General features: G+C 50.0%; 1 protein-coding gene across 1 annotated transcript in view; it reads left to right on the forward strand.

Annotated features, from left to right (window-relative positions):
- SLC6A17 (solute carrier family 6 member 17) overlaps positions 1-19488 on the forward strand; it is a 47832-nt gene extending 28344 nt beyond the window's left edge. Inside the window, exons 7-12 of the mRNA XM_063624555.1 lie at positions 13024-13265; positions 13561-13753; positions 15631-15823; positions 16614-16773; positions 18441-18603; positions 19085-19488. Coding sequence (XP_063480625.1) covers positions 13024-13265; positions 13561-13753; positions 15631-15823; positions 16614-16773; positions 18441-18603; positions 19085-19453 — 1320 coding nt within the window. The 3' untranslated portion in view covers positions 19454-19488. The remainder of the gene's footprint in view (positions 1-13023; positions 13266-13560; positions 13754-15630; positions 15824-16613; positions 16774-18440; positions 18604-19084) is intronic.
- Positions 19489-20552: the final 1064 nt, after the last annotated feature.

The raw sequence follows: 20552 nt of genomic DNA on the forward strand, positions 1-20552 counted from the left end.
CGCAGGTCTTCATGCATACATATTTCTCTAGGGTATCTATGTTTAGGAGTGGAATTGCCGTCTCAAAGGGTATGCATATCTTCAGTCTTATTCAATGTTGACTAAATTGCACTCCCAAATGGTTGTATCTGCTAACACTCCCACAAGTTGTACATGAAAATCCCAGTTGTTCCACATTTGTCAGTCTTCAATTTTTGCCAATTAGATGGGTGCAAAATGGTTTATGTACACTTGCATCAGGAGGGGGTGCTTCTTTCCTTCATTCTTCCTTCCCCTTCCCCTTCCCCTCCTGTCCCCTCCCCTCCCCTTCCTTTCTTTTTTGAGGCGGAGTTTCACTCTTGTTGCCCAGTCTGGAGTGTAGTGGCGCGATCTCAGCTCACCGCAATGTCTGCCTCCTGGGTTCAAGCTATTCTCCTGCCTCAGCCTCCTGAGTAGCTGGGATTACAGTCATGTACCAACACACCTGAGTAGTTTTGTATTTTCAGTAGAGATGGGGTTTCTCCATGTTGGTCAGGCTGGTCTCGAACTCCCGACCTCAGGTGATCCGCCCGCCTTGGCCTCCCAAAGTGTTGGGATTACAGGCGTGAGCCACTGCGCCTGGCCTTGGGGTGCTTCTTTCTAAAACAGTTTCCTGGATGTTCAGGAAACCATGTGAATCCACTTTGGCATTTGCAGAGGCCAAGGTCTTCATGAGACTTTAAAAAATCAAATCCAGGAGCCTGGCACAGTGGCGTGTGCCTGTAATTTCAGCTACTTGGGAGGCTGAGGTGGGAGGATCCCTTGAGTCTAAGAGTTAGATACCAGCCTGAGTAACAATAGTGAAACTCCATCTCCAAAAAATAATTAATTAATTAATTAAAAATCAACATAAAACTAAAGTGACTCTCCCGAAGCTACACAGCTGGCGAGAAGCAGAGGCAAACCTGAACTCATGTCCACAGACTCCATATCCCATGCTCTCCAGTTGATAAACTGGCTTCATGAAAATTGGTGACTGAAGGCCAGGTGGCAAGAGTGGAGGGTTAAATAGAAATCTCCCCTACCTTACAATTTCATCTAAAATCATTCCTTCTTATATTCCTGGGAATGGCTAAAAACCCACATTTTGAGGGATAGGAAGGAGAGGTTTTGCAGGAACAAAAACCCCAGCACACTACTGCTAATCTGCCTTTCCCCATCTCACACCCCATGGTTGAGCTGAGCTGGCTGAGAAGGAAGCTCTGGGGGGCTCCATCCAAGCCGCTCAGGGAGTCAGGCAAGAGAGGCCAATGGTGATGGCTGGGGTGAGATTCCTATTTACAAATCCCTCCAAGTCATTTGCAGAAAGGGTGGGCCGACTCTCAGAAACAATTGCCTGACAGTATATATGTGGCAAACTACCGTTGCAGAGCTGTGACTGTTTCAGCACAGGATTGGGGAGATATGAGGCATCCTAGGGGCCATTTCAAGTTCTTGCCCTAGAATGATGCTGTAAAGTACCAGGTCACTGCCCTAGCTGCCCATGCTGTGCACTGCTCCATTCATATAGACTATAATGTAAATGACATCCCCAGGAGTCATGCTGTTTGGTACCTCTGGCAGAGTCCAAGAGTTTTTGGCCAGGGCATCTCAGAGCCTATGTGGGAGAAGCATAGGCTCTCCATAGATCGTGCTAAATGACCTTGAAGGCCTTCCCTTCCATAGAGCCTTCCAGCATCAGAAATAATTCAGGCTATCGGACCTGGACTTTGCAGTCCATGTCTTCAAGCAGACAGTTACTGGGTATGATGAATGCAATGTGGCCAAGCTGCCATGATGACCCACTGGCATCATTGATAGGACAGTAACTCGTGTTGACGGCTAATGAACTTCTTGAATTCCTTGGGCAGCTTTTCTCCTGATTACTTTCTTTCCATGTAGGTAAAAACCCAGGTCAGCATGGGCTACCTGCAATTAATCATGTGATTTGCTCAATATAAAGTGGTAAATTATGGTAAAATTTTTAACCACCAAAATGTTCAGAGAATGTTTATCAAAATTACAACTGTTCATATCCTTCAGCCCAGCAATTTAACTTCTACATATTTGTCCTACAGATGTACTCATACATAAGCAAAATGATCAGTGTACAATGTTGTTCATTACAGCATTTGTTTTAGTGGAAAAAGATTGAAAACAACCCAAATAACCATCATTCACTTATTCATTCAACAAAGGTTTATTGAACGCCTGTTACATGCACTGTTCCGAGTCACGGGATCCAGCAGTGAACAAAGCAGACAGACTTCCTGGTCCTCATGGAGCTTACATTCTGGTGGAGGGAGACAGATGTTGTCAGATAATATAAGATAAAGAATTGTCATTAACTGTTGATGCCAAGGGGAAAAATAAAGCAGAGGAGATTTAGGGCATTCAGGGAGAAGAGTTGCAATTATGGACAGTACCGTCAGGGAACGCCTCGCTGAGAAGTGACGTATGGATGAAGACCTGAAGGAGGCCAGGGAGCAGGCTATGTGGATATTTAGAAGTAATGTATTCCATCCTGAACAGAGGGAACAATGAGTGAAAAGGGCTTGAGACTGGCTGTGGCTGGTGTATTCAAAGAGGCCAGTGTGGCTTGAACAGGAGGGGAAAGAGGTAGGACATATGGTCTGTAGTAATGTACAGCCGGATCATGAGGGTCCTGTGGTTAAGGTAAGAAGTTTGACATTTACTCTGGTGAAAAGGGAGCCATTGAGAGTTCTCAGCAGAGGAGTAGCATGATCTGACTTCTTAGGATGATCATTCTAAGCCTCTTAAGTGGCTTCTATAGAAAATCTGAGGGAATAAGGACGGGACAGGGAGACCTGCCAGGAGGTCCTCCAGGTGAGAGATGACTGGGGTTTGAGCCCAGGTGATGGCAATGGGAGTGATGAGAGTGGGTTTGACGGAAGATACATTTCAGAAGCAGAGTCAAAACGATTTGCTGTTGGATTGGTTGTGAGGTGTAAGAGGAAGCGAGGAGTCAAGGATGACTGTGGCCCTTTACCTGAGCAGCTGGAAGGATGGAATTGACATTCATGGAGGTGGGGAAGACAGTGGAGGGAACAGATTTGGTGGGGAACATCAAGAGTACTCTTTTGGACATGGCAGGCTTAAAATATCTAATAGATCTCCACATGGAGATGCTGAGGAGGCAGCTGGATGTATGGATCTAGAGGTCAGGTGTGGAGCTCTGCATTTGGGAGTCTGGGATAACAGAGAGAATTTAAAGCCATAGATTGGTTCACAATCACCTAGAGAATGAACAAAGACAGAGAAGACAGCTGAGCACTGGGGCCCTGGTGTTTAGAGGCTGAGGGCGGGATAGCTGTGGGTGGGTGGTGGCGGGAGGTCAAAGAATGGGAGCAGAGAGAGAGAGAGACAAACAGGCTGACAGACAAACAGACGTTCTAGACGCAGAGTGAAGAAAATGTTTTAAGAAAGAGGGAACAATCAGCCATGTCCAAAGCTGCTGAGAGGTCAGGTGGTGAGGTCTGAGAATTGGCCGAGGCACTTGGCAACAGAGGGGTCGCTGGTGACCCCAACAAGAGCTACTTTGGTGGAGTGCTGAGGACAAATCTAATAATAATGGGTTGAAGGGAAAATGGGAGTGAGGAATTGGAGACAAGTAATAGGTACCAGTTATTCTCAGGAGTTTTGCTATAGAGGAGCAGAGAAATGAGAAATGGGATGGTAACTGGAGAGGGCCATGGGGTCAAGGGTGTTATTTCACAATTTATATGATAAAAATAGTCCATCATACACCACTGGTGGGAACGTGAAATGGTATAATGGCTTTGGAAAACAGCCTGGCAGTTCCTCAAAAGGTTAAACAGAGTTAGCATATGACCCAGCCATTCCACTCCTAGGCACATATCCAAGAGAACTGAAAGCATGTTCACACAAAAGCTTATACACAAATGTTCATAGCAGCATTGTGCATTATAGCCAAAAAGTAGAAACAACACAATGTCCATCAACTGATGAATAAATTTTTAAAATATGGTATATGCATATGGTGGGATATTAGCCAGCCATAAAAAGGAATGAGGCAGTGATACACATTGCAACATGCAACTCCTGAAAACTTTAAGCTAAATGAAAGAAGCCAAACACAAAAGACCACACACGGTATGATTCCAGTGATATGAAATGTCCAGAATAGGTGAATCCACAGAGAAAGAAGGTGGATTAGTGGTTAGTACTGGGCTTGTGGGGAGGTTGGGGGAGACATGGGGAATGACTCTATATGTTTGGGTTTTCTTTTTGGGGTGATGAAGAGGTTTTAAAATTGAGTGTGGTAATAGTTACACAGCAGTGTGATATGCTAAAAACGATTGAATTGTGCACTTAAATTCAAAAAAGAGGAGGTAGTTTATGTTATAGGAGAGGAGAAATAAGCAGGAGGGAGAGACTGCAGTGCTCAGCTGGAAGAGTTGGTCTCAGCTAGGACCACACACAGTCCTCATAGTAGCAGGAGGGAAAGGCCCGGCCACGGCGCCTGGATGCTGGCAGGTGAGATGCTGTGGGGAGGAGCTGTCTTCCGATTGTGTCATTTTTCGCAGTGAAGTAGGAGGCAAGGTGATCGTCTGAGAGCAAGAAGGGAGGAGGAGGACTTGGAGGGCTAAGGAGGAGTGAGTGTGAAGTAACTGTGTAAGAGATGGGGGAAATGTGTGGGCAGCGGCAGCACGAAGGGCCCCCTGGAGGCTAGGGGTCAAGAGTGTGCAGTGGACTCTCCAGCATGGAGATCGCCAACACTTCTGCAACTCCAAGATAGACACGTTTTCACATTTGAACATCTCTGAAAGCACGCTGTTGCCAACAATCGGTGAGGCAATTATACAAGCCTGTTTTTTTGTTTGTGTTTGTTTTTTGTTTTGTTGACAAGATGATCACCTTGTCTCCTACTTCACTGCGAAAAATGACACAATTGGAAGAGAGCTCCTCCCCACAGCATCTCACCTGCCAGCATCCACGCGCCGTGGCCGGGCCTTTCCCTCCTGCTACTATGGGGACTGTGTGTGGTCCTAGCTGAGACCAACTCTTCCAGCTGAGCACTGCAGTCTCTCCCTCCTGCTTATTTCTCCTCTCCTATAACATAAACTACCTCCTCTTTTTTGAATTTAAGTGCACAGTTCAATCGTTTTTGATGGAGTCTCGCTCTGTTGCCCAGGCCAGAGTGTGGTGGCACGATCTCAGCTCACTGCAACCTCCGCCTCCTGGGTTCAAACGATTCTCCTGCCTCAGCCTCCCGAGTAGCTGGGACTACAGGCATGTGCCACAATGCCCGGCTAATTTTTTGTATTTTTAGTAGGGGTTTCACCATGTCAGCTAGGATGGTCTTGATCTTCTGACTTTGTGATCCGCCCACCTCGGCCTCCCAAAGTGCTGGGATTACAGGTGTGAGCCACCACGTGCGGCCCACAAGCCTGTGTTTTACAATGGTTGGTGCTTACTCTGTGCCAGGCACTTTCGTGTGCACTTTGCGTATATTAACCCATTTAAACCTCCTAACAACCCTGGAGAGGTTGGTACTCTCACTATCACCACTGTGCAGATGGGAAAACTGAAGCACAGAAAGGGTGGATAACTGTAGGGAGGAGGCTGTGAGTGGGCAAGAGCAGAAGGGGCAGTGTGCCAGGAGCTCTGGGACTCTGTGGGTTCCCAACTTAGCACGTTGAGGAAGTGCCGAGGCTGAGAACAAGGGCAGTGGCCTCAGGAGTGTGGAGAGTTCCATGACCACTCTGGTGTGGACAGTAGGAAAAAAGAGGAACACACCCACACATATTCACATGCATGTATGTATATATGTATGTAATGTATGTGTGTGTGTATACTGCTGGTATATGCATAAAATATCACAGGGGGGTACACAGGAAACTGACACCATGGGTACATCTGGAGAAGAAGAACCAGGTGTTACAGGATACAGGGATGAGGAAAAGAGACCGAGGGATCAGGGGTGTGCATCGACTCCTAGAGAAGAGAAGTGGGATCTCTGCAAGTTCTAAAGGCCCAGGGGTGGAGGTTAGGGGTGGAGCTTCTTGACTCCCACAGTTAGAGAGAGGGCTTCTCAGCAGGATGATGAAGGTGGCCCAGCCTCATTACCAGAGCGTGGGCTCTGGAGCCAGACAATCTGGTTCAGACTGTAGCTCATCACTCAGCAGTTGTTGGGCAAGTTCATTTGCCCTCAGGGCCTCAGTTTCCGCAATGGCAAGATGGGGTGGACAGTGGCACCTCCCCAACAGGGTCGTCGGGCAAGTGCTTAGGACTGCTCCTGGCAAGTGGAGAGCATGTGGTAAATGTTAGCTATTATTATCCTCATTCCTTGTGAAGGTGACACTGTTCTTGGGCAGCAGGAGCCCGGTGCTCCAGTGCCATCTGGTGCCTCGCGGCCCCGGCTGGCTCCACACCAGCAGGTGCACAGCAGTGCTGAGAAGCAAGGCGTGTGCTCCTGTCACGCATGCGCTCAGGCTGGGGCTCAGCAGCTGCTTGTGGACTCAAAAGCATCATCACGCCCATGAGTCAAACGCCTTGATACACTTTGTTTCCCTGAGTGAGGAAGTAGTTCAGCCATCATGCTGAAGAATTGGCAGGAAGCTGTTCCTCTGTTTTAGAGCAGACACCCCAAGGAGGGGGTGGGCCTTCTTTTCTGAGGGAAAAGCCCATTGCCCATCCTCCTCTTGCAGTCACATCCTGATGCCTGGAAGGGGCGTGGGGTTTTCTGAGTCTGGCCAGGGGTTCATCCTCTGTTGTTGCTTGTTAGAATCATGCACCGTCACCCCAGGAATCCTGGAAAGAGCCCCTTTAAATGCAAGGAACTATAAGCATTCTGTACTGAAGGTGCCAGGCTCAATTTACCCCCAGATTAGCGCCGGGCATCTGTGGTCATCTCCTTCAGCAAGAGTACCCCTCTTGAGCTGCAGGCTGGAAGGGAGGGTGCCCAGGGACCACCTGCACCAGGCACTTTTCTCCTCAAAGGTCAAGTTCACCCTCAGATGCTTTCCTGGGCCCTATCAATGTCAGATTTGGTTCCATCAATTTGCTGGGTGATGCGTATGTGTGTGATGGGTATCCATTACACTATCTTCTCTACCTTTGTACATTTTATAATAAATATTCCATAATTTTTTAGTGGAAAAAGCAATCTTAACAAACAAATTTTTGTTCTATCCAAAGTTGTTGAATATTCCATCCTCCAAGACATCTCCAAGCTATATAGGGCCAGCTCTGATCTGCAGTTTGGGATTGTGGTATCCTCCCAGGAGTGACTGCCTCCATTTATGAAATTTGGCCCTGAAGTGTGACTGGGCTGAGGAATTTATTCACATCTTCATTTATCCTAAACCTTTTAGGTTTAGGGTATGATGGAAATCTTAATGATGGTATGAATTTGGGTCTCACAGGTAGTCTGGACCTTTTTGTAAAAATGATTGACATAGATAGAAAAGGAAATACTTACCAAAAAAAAAAAAAGGAAAGAAAGAGAAGAGGAAAGGATAATAAAATGAAGCCGGTGTTAAAATAGCCATGTTTTAGAAAGTAGAAGTTTGAATTCCTAAGATCATCCTCTTATCCTAGAAGACAGCATCTTAGGTCAAAAGGCTGGTACAACTTTGTAGCCCCTTGTCTGGTCCCTCCTGCTCAGCTCACAACTTATAGAAAAAGGTCAGCTTTTGTCTAGTCTCTCTCTGTCTTGCTCCTGACTCCTTCTCTCACACGTGCCAGGCACTGTTCATACAAACAGGAGAGGAGATGGGCTCCACCCCTAAGCACAAGGTGTTGAGAGGAAGACGAGACACATAATATCTGTGACGTGGGTATTGACAAGAGCTGTGAGACACAAGGACCAGAGGCAATCAGGAAAAATTTTAAAGAAGAAATGACATTCATGGTGGGTTTTGAGAAATTTGTAGGAGTTTACCAGAAAGTGAGTAGGAGGAAGGGAATTTCAGGAAAAAATTACAGCCTAGGCAAAGGCCAGAGGTGTGAAAGACCATGGTGCTTTTGAAGAGGAGTAAGTTACCTGCATGTAGAATGTTCAGAACATAAAGGAATGGAAAAAGATTTTCTAGAAGACAGTGGGGAACCATCAAATATTTTTCAGCATGTGAGCGACGTGACCAGAGCTGTGTTCATCTTGTTAAAAAAGCAAAAACAAAAACAAAACAAACACTTCAGCTAGATTAAATGTCAAAGTTTAATTGAGCAATGAACAATTCGCGAATCGGGCAGCCTTCCGAGCCAGAGTAGGTTCAGAGACTCCAGTGCAGTCATGTGATGGAAGAAGATTTACGGACAGAAAAAGGAAAGTGACTTACGGAAAACGGAAGTGAGGTACAGAGACAGCTGGATTGGTCACAGCTTGGCGTTTGCCTTATTTGAAGTTGGTTCGAACAGTTGGCCACATTTGATTGGCCGAACAGTTGGCCACATTTGATTGGCCAAAAGTTGGCCACATTTGATTGGCCAAAACTCAGTGATTGGCACAAGAGTGGGCTACGGTCTGTTTACACCTCCACTTCTTATAGTTCATGGTGTACAGAGAAACCTTCAGGCCAAACTTAAAATATGTAAGGAGGCAGCTTTAGGCTAAACTTGATTTAATCATCTCAACATACCTTCTTTTAGAAAATTTCATAATTCTTCCTAGTTAGAACTCACCAAACTGCTCAGAGCCCTCCCATGAGGTGCTGGTTTCTAGCCTAGGAGAAGCGCCCAGGCTCCAGCAGATTGTGGTAGGGCTGTTGTGATTGACATTTGCGAATACCAGAGGAGGCCAGCCAGCATGCCTTCCAGGCGTAAGTCACCCTTATGCCCATTTCTGGAGCATTCTTGAAAAATTATTTTTCAAAAACTCACCCAAGAGATGGAAATTAACACAAGTCCTTTCCCAGTGGAACTATGATTATTTTCTTCTACTTTTCTGTTCTCCAAATTTCTACTAGGCACAGTACAGGCCCCCATTTTCTTATCCACAATACCAAAATCCAAATAGCCATGAAAAACAACAGTTGGTTTGGTTTGGTTTTGATCCTCCAGAACTCACTTGGAAGCAAAATGACCTGCACAGATGTGAGGCTATTTATAGTCTTTATTGATTCACTTGGTGTGAATATTCATATTTTGCTGCAGAAATACTAACGTGTTTGATTACAGGGTGCTGCCCCAGACCCCGCTGGGGGTGATATGTAATTAAGTAGCATATGCATCACATTACCTTTCTAAAATTAAATTAGAAACAAAAGCTTGTATTCCAAAACCAGTCGGCCCCCAGGGCTTTTAGATAAGGAACCGTGGGCCTGTATTACTTTTGTAAAGAAGGTAACATTTCATCTTACTTTAAAAACCAGACATCCGCCTATGCAAGGGGGTGGGCCCCCAGCAGTACAGGACAGCCCTGCCCTGTTTCTCTGGTCACCTGGCTCTCCCATGCTCCGCTGTGGCTATTTTAAACCCTTCCAATCCTTCACACCCTCTGACCTTCCTTCCGGCATACTCATCCCCAGCAGATGATTTTGCCTCCTGCTTTACAGGGAAAACAGAAGCTGCCAAGAAACTCCCTCAGATGACAGAGACAGAAACCGACCATAAAACCTGCCTGCAGCTGCCCCATCCTGTCCTCCCTCCCTCCTCTCTCAAATGAGCAGCCCAAGGGTGGTCCTATGGAGGACAGCTTCCCACCCCATCCTGATCCCTACCCTCCAGCTTTTCAAGACACTCCACTGAAAACAAAAACAAAAAAGAAATCAAGACAACATATAAAAACACAACCCTTTGTTGATTTCATAGCCTTCTCCTGATACTGCCCTTCTCCTGATCTGAGGCTTGCTTCTCCGAGGACCTGCTTACCCACATTGCCTCCATTTCCTCCCCTCTGCCTCTCTCCTTTCTTCACTTCCCCTGGCTTCTTGCCAGGGAGCAACTCCGAGGAAGCCTCTGAAGCTCCCTGCGGCCTCCTCTGCAGACTCCCTCAGGGTCTTTCACTGGCAGCACTAACCCTTCCTCCTCCAGGCTCTGGGTTTTCCTCTTGTCTCTGCTGCTTCTCCTTCTCTGACTCCCTTTCAGGAGACTCTCCCTCTTCCCTGCATTCAGTGTTGGAGATAGGAGCAGGCTTTTGCTTCTTATCCCTCTGTAACTGCAGCCACAGCCTCAGCTCCTGCCAGCACACCTGCTACTCAGAAAGTCTATCTCCAGCTTGCCTCTCTGTGACTCCAGGCTCATCTGTCCAGTGGACCACTTGGCATTTCATTTTAGATGTCTTAAAGACACATTCAGCTCAACCTTTCTAGAACTAATGTCCTGATCCTCCCTGCCCAACACCATCGACCTGTTCCTCTCCCACTGTCCCCGTCTCCACCTGCCCAGGTATGCAGGCCAGAGACATGGCCCTCACCTCGGCCTCTCCCTCTCCAGCATCTCCCATCTCCAGTCCATCCTGAAGGTCTCCTTGGTTTGTCCTGTGAAGATCTCTCCACTGGCACCACCCAGCCCCTTAGCAAAGCCACTGTCCCCTCCAGCCTGGACCCCAGAAGCCGCTTCCTCGAAGGTCTGCTGCATCCACTTATTTCTTTTGGAAATGCACGTGATTGTGTCCCCACTTCTTTAAACCCCTTGGTGGCTTCTTGGGTTAGGTGCTTTCTTAGGATGAAGACAGGATCTGTACAGGCCTTTGATCTAACTTCTCTCCTCTCCCAGCCCTACCTATGCCACCCCCACCTCGCCCTCACTGCTTCAGCCACCCTGGCACCTTCCATTCCCTTTTACACACCATCCTCTGTCCTATCTCAGGACCTCTGTCCACGCTTCTTCCTGAATGCTCTTCCCTCCCCTTGTGGCCTTGCTTTCATCAGCTTTCAAATGTCAGCTTGAGGACCCCTTCCTCTAGGAAGCCTTGCCTGGCCTCCCAACTTTTTCAAATCCCCTTTTTATGGGCTCTCCGAGCACTGGGTGCCCAGCCTTCACAGCCCTTGTCACATTTGCAATTTAGCATTTGTTCGTGGGATCATTTGACCAATGTGTCTCTCTCCAACTGGAATGTAAACTCGGAGACCCTGATTGCCTCTGTTCCCCATGGCCTCTGCATCGCCTAACACCAGGCCTGGCCCACAGCAGGTGCTCAGAGATTGATGGATGAGTGGCTACATGTCATTGCCACAGGGAGGCCTTGACACCTTAAACCTAATAAGTACACAGGGGTGGGCTGGGGAGAGGGTCTCCTCATGGATGCCAAGGGGCCCTTAGATCCTTAAGGCCTGGGTTCTGGACTTTCTTGGTGGACTAAAGATGGTTTTACTTATTTTGTGCTGGATGGGGAACCTTAATCTCCCCTGGAGTACACATGCTGTCTGACCAGACTGTCCTCCTGGGTCTCCATTTGTGCCCAGGCCCTGAAGCTCAAAGGCTCGACTACCATCCCCCACCTCTTTCCCCTCAGCATGGGGGTGCTGCCCTCAGCCTCACTGCTCTGCCAGCCCTCTGAGCTTGCCAACATCCCAGCTGTTGGAGTGCTGCCAGGAGTTGAGACATGCCTAGGAAGATGCTGAGATGGCGGCAGGTGGGCCCTGTGTCCTGGATGTTATTTAGGGCTGTGATATTAAAGATAGCTAAAGTCCAGACGGACCCTAAAGTCCAACACCTCACTGTTCAGGTGAGGACTTACCCACAGGTACTCAGAAGGGGCAGCCGGGCCAGGACCCACACAGGGCTTGTCACCACAGGGAAGTGAACTCTCTAACTGGCTCCTTGCCTCCTTAGTCTGTCTGGAGTGAAGTCACTTAGGTTCACCTCAGCAGCAAAGGTCGCAGGGTAAAATGCTTTAAAGAGTATAGGTGATAGAAAAACTGAGTCAGGAGTTGGTGCTGGGGCCGGGGGCGGGGGCCTGGCCCAGAATATCTATATTTTAGTTACCACTCTGCCCCGACTAACCAGCTCCATTACCTTGAGCAAGTAATTTCATCTTTGGGGTCTCAGTTTACCCTTTAAAAATGTGAATAGTAACCCTTGCTTCCTGCACCGCCGCAAAACACAAAACACCCTGTCCTGACGAGGTCAGCCTCATTCTGTTGGGATTGAGTGCCACTATGTACAGGCATTACTCATTGCTATACATTTGATCCTCACATTCACTCCGAGATTCTATACTATTCCCTGTTTTCAGATGAGTAAACTGAAGCTCATAACACAGTCAGTGCCACTTACTGAAGGCTTCATAGCCATTTAAAGATGGGAGTCAGGATTTGGATCTGGATCTGTCTGAGACTCTAAAGCTCTGTGCTGGGTCCAAGGCTTGGTCCCTGCCCCAAGGAACAAACAATAAAAGGAAAATAGGTTGAAAAGGGGCTTTGGAAATTGCTCCATGCCATCCAAATGCTGTTGCAGTTCAGGCTCCTGTCAGGTGTGAGGGCAGATGGAAGCTTAGGCGGTGGCCCTTTCTCCAGGAATTGTCTAGGTTCTGTGCTTCAGGTTGGGTGGTGGTGGGGAAAAGCAGGTGGTTTGGGTTTTTTTCCCTTTCATGAGGTAGAGGAGTTTGAGGTGGAGAAGGCGTCATGGAGATTCTAGTATTCTCAGTTTTCTTATGCTGCTGTGCAAGCTGTTCACTGCAGGACTCTAGGAGGCACCTGTCACACTGTAGTCCAAGTGAATGGCACTCTCTAGAGCTGTGTACTACATGACCATCTGTGATGGCCTTGATGATGTTCCTTAGTATGATGGCTGCATGGGAAGCCTTGGTAGCAGTTAAATTACTATGTAAGCACTCAGCATTTATGTTATCTTACCAGGGCCTCACAATCATCCTCTGAAGTTGATACTCTTGTGATCTGCATATTGGGGAACCTGAGGCTCAGAGGAGTAGGGAAATTGCCCAAGTTCACACAGCCTCTTACCACTATGGGCTGCTGCCTCTGAACTCTGTTGAGGCTGAGAAAGGGGGGTGTGTATCTGAGAAACGGGGTGTGCACATGAATAAAACCATCCTCTCTGTGTCTCTTTTCTTCCTCCTGCCTTGGTCTTCTGCCATAGCTGGACAAGATGCTGGACCCCCAGGTGTGGCGGGAGGCAGCCACCCAGGTCTTCTTTGCCTTGGGCTTGGGCTTTGGTGGTGTAATTGCCTTCTCCAGCTACAATAAGCAGGACAACAACTGCCACTTCGATGCCGCCTTGGTGTCCTTCATCAACTTCTTCACGTCAGTGTTGGCCACCCTCGTGGTGTTTGCTGTGCTGGGCTTCAAGGCCAACATCATGAATGAGAAGTGTGTGGTCGAGTAGGTGGCATCTCTCCTCCTGTCCCTCCTTCTCCCTGTCTACCTTACCTGGGAGTGGGCGGGGGTGGGGGAGCAGGTGTGCATGGGGAGAGAGGTCCCCTCCACTCAGGCTGAGGAATGGAGATCAGAGGAGCACTCTCTGTCCCCAGCTCTGGGCCACAAGGACAAGCTCAGAGATGCCTCTGTCGGTGACCCATGAGGGTCCCACCTTTGTGCCTGGGAGGAGCCTCCAGGATCTCACCCATTGCCCCCCCCCCCCGCCTTCTTACCTGGCCCTCTCGGTTTTGTGCTGCAGGAATGCTGAGAAAATCCTAGGGTACCTTAACACCAATGTCCTGAGCCGGGACCTCATCCCACCCCACGTCAACTTCTCCCACCTGACCACAAAGGACTACATGGAGATGTACAATGTCATCATGACCGTGAAGGAGGACCAGTTCTCAGCCCTGGGCCTTGACCCCTGCCTTCTGGAGGACGAGCTGGACAAGGTGCGGGGACAGGCTGCCCTTCCCAGGACAGGCAGGAACCCAGAGAGCAGCTGTGGCCGGCTGGAGCTTGGGCTCAGGCCTTAGGATGCTGACAGGTAGTCATTAGTTTATTTGGTAAGCAAGGATCTGCTATGTGTCCAGAGGGAGTGAAAGGGAAGAAAGGTATTGGCCAAAGTCCCTGCCCAGAGGTAGGCTTGAGCCTAGACAAGGAGTAGGGCAGACACACACCTCTCAGAAGTCACAGTAAGTGTATGGGACGATGTTTCCATTTACTGAGTGGGCTTCTCGTACATCAGTCACTGCCATAGGTAATGTACCAAGAACAGTGCCTTGACATGGTATGCATCAAAGAAGTGTTGAAGTTAGTGTTTGCCCGTTGTTATCTATCTCCTTTGATGCTCAAGACAGCTCTATGAGTTGAGTATCCATATTGTTCCCTACCTTACAGATGAGCAGCCTATGAGATGGGGGCTTGATGAAGGTCTCACAGCTAGTAAGTGAGAGAGGCAGGGTTCAAATCCAGTTAGTTGGGTCCAGAGCCCATGCTCAGAATCACCTCTTGATGCTTCTGCCCCTCCCCCACCTGTCCCCATTCCAATCTCACTGCCACGATGACACTTAGACTTTAGGGTGGTGCTGGGGGTGCTGACTCCTCCTTAATGCTCAGGCCCAAGTTAGGACACCTTGCTTCTATTTATACTTACATAGCTGGACACTTTGAAAATGACTGTTCTGTTAGAAGGGGTAACAGGAAAGGGACATACCCACAGCGTCTTGGGAACCAGGCTGGAGCCAAGGCTCACATGGGGCAGAGCCAGCTCCCGTCAGCCTGGGTCAACCCCGTCCTTCATGGGACCGGGGAAGGGGGTGCTTTCCCTGGGCTCCATGTTAAAAGTCAGCTCCATTGGACTGGTACCGTCCTAATGCTGAGGGGGCTGCATCCTGCACCCCGACCCTTTCCCCAGGGATCAAGAGCAAAAGAGTCCAATCTCGGGCCCCCTACCCTGGTTTCTTCCCCAGGTGACTGGCAGCATAAAGGACCTCCCCTTTTCACACTCTCTGAAACCCTGCTCAGTTCTCATGGGCATGGCCTGGTTCTCTGAATAAAACTAGGTTTATAGCAGTGTTTTCATACAATACAACTCTGATAGCATTCAAATGACAAGAATTATACACTCACTCGGTGGGGAAGAAATGTTCCCTTACAATCACTGAACATTACAGGGCAATGTGTAAGTGACAGGGGGCAGTGTGTGGTCACCTGACCCACAAGCATGGCCCAAGCATTAAAGCAGTGATTCTCTACCTTGGCTACCCATTAGAGTTCCTAGGGCTTTTTTGTTTGTTTGTTTTAGGAAAAACTCCAACACCCAGCTTCACCCCAGACCAATCCAGTCATTGTCCCTGGGGTGAGGCCCAGGTGTCGGTGTTTTTAAAGGCTCCAGCGTGCTTCCATTGAGAGCCGAGGCTGAGACCACTGCACGAAGATCTGCGGTTCAGAAGTTCTGAGCTGGGAGCGGCCACAGTGTGGCTGGAGCAATCAGGAAAGACATCTTAGAGGAGCAGGGTCCTGAGCTGGGTGTATTTCTAAACATGAGCATCTTCATTTGAATCACCTAAGCTCCTGGTACAACCTGTAGATTCCAGGTCCCATAGGTGAACTCCCAAGTTGGTGTTTTTGAGCTACCTCTAGGGGATTCCAGTGCCTGCTAAAGTTCGAGACCCACTGGCCAAAATCAACAGGATTTAGGTGGAGGTGGGAACCGCTGTGAAAGAGGGAATAGTTATTCCAAAAGTTCGAAGGGCAGAGGGAAGGAAGCAGTGGTCTCCCCAGGGAGGGGTGACCTCACAGGCCCTGCTTTCCACCCCGCCTTCAGTCCGTGCAGGGCACAGGCCTGGCCTTCATCGCCTTCACTGAAGCCATGACGCACTTCCCCGCCTCCCCGTTCTGGTCCGTCATGTTCTTCCTGATGCTTATCAACCTGGGCCTGGGCAGCATGATCGGGACCATGGCGGGCATCACCACGCCCATCATCGACACCTTCAAGGTGCCCAAGGAGATGTTCACAGGTAACTCCTCCCTGCCCCCATGCCCAGGCTCTGCAGGCCGCCCTTGTGGACAACAATTCCGTTCTGGCTTCTGACTGGGTCCTTCATGACCCCACGCCCAGAAGGCTCCACCCCACACTGGGACACAGCTGGAGCCTGGCTGTGCCACTCAGTGATTAGCACTCACAAGCCAGGAAGAGAAAGCTACTTGGAAATCTGGAGCAAATGTGAGCCAGGAGGCCTGCATCTAGGCCCCTTTGTTAGTTCACTTGCCCCTCTCCCCAAGGGCCTGCTGAGTCGTCTTGGGCAGGGGCGCTCACTGGCCTTGCGCCCTGTTCCGTCTTTGTCACTCCAGTCCCGGGCTGTGTCCACAGTTCCCTTCGTGGTTTGCTGAGTTGATCTAGGGCCCATAGAGGGATACCTCTTATCTGTATCGCTAGAGCGGGGTATCTTTCTGTTCTCAAATGGGGAAACTGAGGTGGAGAAAAAGACTGGTAACAATCAGATGAATCATTTAAGTTAAATACAACAATTAAGTAGAGCACCTATCACGGGCCAGGCATTGTGCTGGGGCAGAGGCATGGGATGAAAGTTAGACACAACGCCTTCCTCAGATGCTCCCCTACTAGTAGAGCGGGGCTCAGAACCTGAGCATCTGGATCCCTCGTGCAGGACTGGGCCTGCTGGCAGGAGGGCTGCAGGCATGCTTGGGGGAGGGATGTGATGGGAGGGGCCTGGGTGCTCCCGAGACCCCCAGGGCCCCACCCACCCTGCACCTTTGCCCCCAAACCGGCCTCCCGGCTCTCTGTAGTGGGCTGCTGTGTCTTTGCATTCCTCGCGGGGCTGTTGTTCGTCCAGCGCTCCGGAAACTACTTTGTCACCATGTTCGACGACTACTCGGCCACCCTGCCACTCACTCTCATCGTCATCCTTGAGAACATCGCTGTGGCCTGGATTTACGGAACCAAGAAGTAAGAGGAACATGGGGGAAAGGTGGGACAGGAGGAGGGGTCTGTCCTATCATGATTCCCTGGAGAGGCAGATCATAGAGTCACAATGGCAGAGCTGAAAGTGCCCTTACAGATCATTTAGGGAAACTGAGGCACAGTGCAAGGACATGGCTGCCTAAGGCCACTAGAAACAGAGCCAGTCTGAGGACTGGGTGTCCTAGGTGCAGGTCCTGGCATCATTCTTAAATTACCACAGCACCTTTCCTGGGTACCAACTCTTCAGAATTCTGTTAAGTTTTTGTGAAGGGCTTAGTGGGTCTACAAGAGGCCCTCGCCCTCAGAGAACGTGTAGACTTCAGCAGCCTGGTTCACAATTGTAAGGGCCTAGACAGGTGTATGAGATGAGGTGTGATTTTGGCCCCAAGTTTGGGGTCGTGCAGGGTAAGAGGATTCAGCTCTAAGAAAGGATTGGGTCTCACAGCCTAAGCCTAGGGCAGTTGTACACTTACTGTAAACTCTTGGCCTCATCCCTCATGTTAGGGCAAATATGTGTTCCCAGGAGTTCTAGAACTAGGTCTCTCTGACTCACACAGCATCGACCATGACCACATTATTCTTGTCCTTGGCAAGACCCACCTCCACTAACCCACTTGGTCTGACCCTCCCTGATGCCTGGACCTGGTTTGGCAGTGGGGCTCTTTCACAGGGGCCATCTGCTTCCTAGGAGAGCACAGGAAGTGGGGGGAAGGACACTCCTCTGCTTCCACCCGCTGTGGGCCAGGGCTGTAAGACACTGCCACAAAGGACTCTGGCTGATTTTTGTGTCCCGGACTCCTTCGGCAGTCTGGTGATGTCCCTGTATGTTACTTTAAATGCATAAGATAAAATGTGTAGGGTTATATAAGAAACTTATTATATTGAAAAATAGCGAAATATTGTTTAAAATTTGTGATATAGTAATGTATGAGCACTTTATTTTTAATGCATTGTTACAAGATCTAGCTATAGATCTAAGAACAGTGGTAACTTCGAAGTAGTGATGAAAATCAATGATGACTCAATATTTTCAATAACTGGGATGTAATATGAAAATATAATCTATTGGTGACAGTCACAGGTATTGTTAATACTACTGTGCTTGCTTGCATTCATAATATAATAGAAAGTAATGCAAGATTTCAGTTAGGGTTTATTGACGTAAAGATGATTCTTTTGTATGCAATTCAAGCACAAGCCTGCCTGCCTTCCGGAATTCTGCTCACCCCTTGATGAGAAACCCCTGAGTCAGGGCAGCTCTCTACCTTTGGACTCTAGAGAAGTGCACTTCTACTGCTTTTCCAGCAGGGGGAGCCTTCAGCCAGGCCAGTGTGAAAGGGCTAGGCACTCCCTGAACACACAAGCTGTCTATACATAAAACAGACGTGCACCTGCCCAGGGTGTGTCTGGTGGGCCCTATCATATCTCTGGATGGGGTATGATGTGACGGAATCAGAGGACGTTAGAGGAGGACAGTAGAGCCTTCCCAGAGGCCAGCCAGACCACACACAATGAGCACTGAATGTGAAGAATAGAAGAGCCCAGGAGGGAGGGACTGGGAAACGAAGACTTTCTGGAGGAGATGGTGATGGGGGAAGAGGGAGGTGTGACTGAGGGATGCCAACTGCTGGACCCTCTGCTATGCCTGGCAGGTTCATGCAGGAGCTGACGGAGATGCTGGGCTTCCGCCCCTACCGCTTCTATTTCTACATGTGGAAGTTCGTGTCTCCACTATGCATGGCTGTGCTCACCACAGCCAGCATCATCCAGCTGGGGGTCACGCCCCCAGGCTACAGCGCCTGGATCAAGGAGGAGGTGAGGGGTGGGGCCCCAAACCCTAGGGACATCTGCATCTTCTCAGGCCTTTAATGCAACCATTAAACTGATAGGGATACACCTTTCTAGGGCAGCTGCTATGTGCCAGGCCCTGCCAGGTGCCTCACACCTAAACCACAATCTTACAACAACCCAAAGACAGAGGTGGCATCATCCCTGTAGCACAAATGGGGACACCGAGGCTCAGAAAGATTAGTGCACTTATCCAGTCTTTCTAACCCATATTCTCTCTTCATGCCTGTGGAGTGGAATTAGTCTATTTTATAATAGGAGAAACCACCCTAGACCCTTTCACCAAGGTGACAAGGTAAACCCCCATCCTTGGCTGTGCCTGGCCAGGATGGTGGGAGGGGAGAGGAGTGGAAGGCCATGGATGAGGGCAGGAGAGCAGTCTTGGAGGGCCTGGGAGGGGAGGGCTGTCACAGTGCCGGCAGCAGCCCTTAAGGCAGCCCACCCGCAGGCTGCCGAGCGCTACCTGTATTTCCCCAACTGGGCCATGGCGCTCCTGATCACCCTCATCGTCGTGGCGACGCTGCCCATCCCTGTGGTGTTCGTCCTGCGGCACTTCCACCTGCTCTCTGATGGCTCCAACACCCTCTCCGTGTCCTACAAGAAGGGCCGCATGATGAAGGACATCTCCAACCTGGAGGAGAACGATGAGACCCGCTTCATCCTCAGCAAGGTGCCCAGTGAGGCACCTTCCCCCATGCCCACTCACCGTTCCTATCTGGGGCCCGGCAGCACATCGCCCCTGGAGACCAGCGGTAACCCCAATGGACGCTATGGGAGCGGCTACCTCCTGGCCAGCACCCCTGAGTCGGAGCTGTGACCACTGCCCCAGCCCTGCCCGCCACTCCCCCCACGCTCAACCTGCCCACTTGTCCAGGCCTGGCCTCTTCCTTGAGGTGGCCACCAGGCCCAGGCCAGGCCCTTTGCCCAAGAAGAGAGGGTCTGCCCTGCCTCACTCCCCTCTTCAGTCCCAATAGACTCTGCTCCCTAGCCCTGAGCAGGAGGCTGGAAGCAGCTCTGTTTCCTAATTCAGGACCCCACTCATCTAGCCCTCTAAGAGCCTCCGCCAAATTGCAGCCATGTAATTGGAACAACCCATCAGTCCTGCTTCCCAGTCCATGGGAGATTCCAAGCGGCCACTGCAGGAGTCACTCACCTCCCTCTCTCCCTGTAACTTGCCACCTGCAGTTCTTAGGGCTCTGGGGTCCCCTGAACTGCCAGATGGTGGTGGTGAGAGGCCTTGGGGCCGGGGAAGGAGAGCGGACTTTGGCTCTCTCTGCCATGAGAACAGGACACCGTCCTGCCCAGCCCAGACGGGGTTGCTCCTGGTCCAAGAGACTACCTGCTTGAAGGCGGAGGGTGGGAGCAGGTTCACCAGGGCTCAGGGTTCAGACTTGGGAGGGCCTAGGCAGAAGCCCCAAGTTCTGTTTTCTGAGGTATGTGCTGCCCTCGGCTTCAGCATGAGCCTTGGTAGCAGAAGGTGAGGAACCTCCTCTGCCCTGGTCCCTGGGTGGAATCTTCCCATGTCCTTGGCCCTGCCTGGGGTGGGTGGCATGTGCTCCTGCATCTTGTCTGGGAGTGCAGTGACAGGGACCAGAACCTTCCCCACCTCAATTAGGGCTTAGCCATCTCCCTGTCCCCAGCACCCCTCCCCAGCCCACAGTGGTGGCCTCTGCCTCTTTCCTGGAGAGAGAAGGACAGTGCAAGGAGAGGTTTCCAGAGCACAAATTGTTGGTTCCTAGCACAAATTAGATGGTTTGGAGCACAACTGTGAAGCACACTCCCTTCCCTCCTCACCTGGGGCCCAATGTTCTGTCTAGTGGCAGCTTTTCCCCTGGAACAGGGGTCCCCGGAGTTCAGGGGCTTATCCCCAGGATGCCTCACTCCTGGGGAAAGACAGATAATTTCACTGCCCCTTT

The sequence above is a fragment of the Symphalangus syndactylus genome, chromosome 12 (genome assembly GCF_028878055.3).
Source record: "Symphalangus syndactylus isolate Jambi chromosome 12, NHGRI_mSymSyn1-v2.1_pri, whole genome shotgun sequence".
Taxonomy (NCBI): Eukaryota; Metazoa; Chordata; class Mammalia; order Primates; family Hylobatidae; genus Symphalangus; species Symphalangus syndactylus.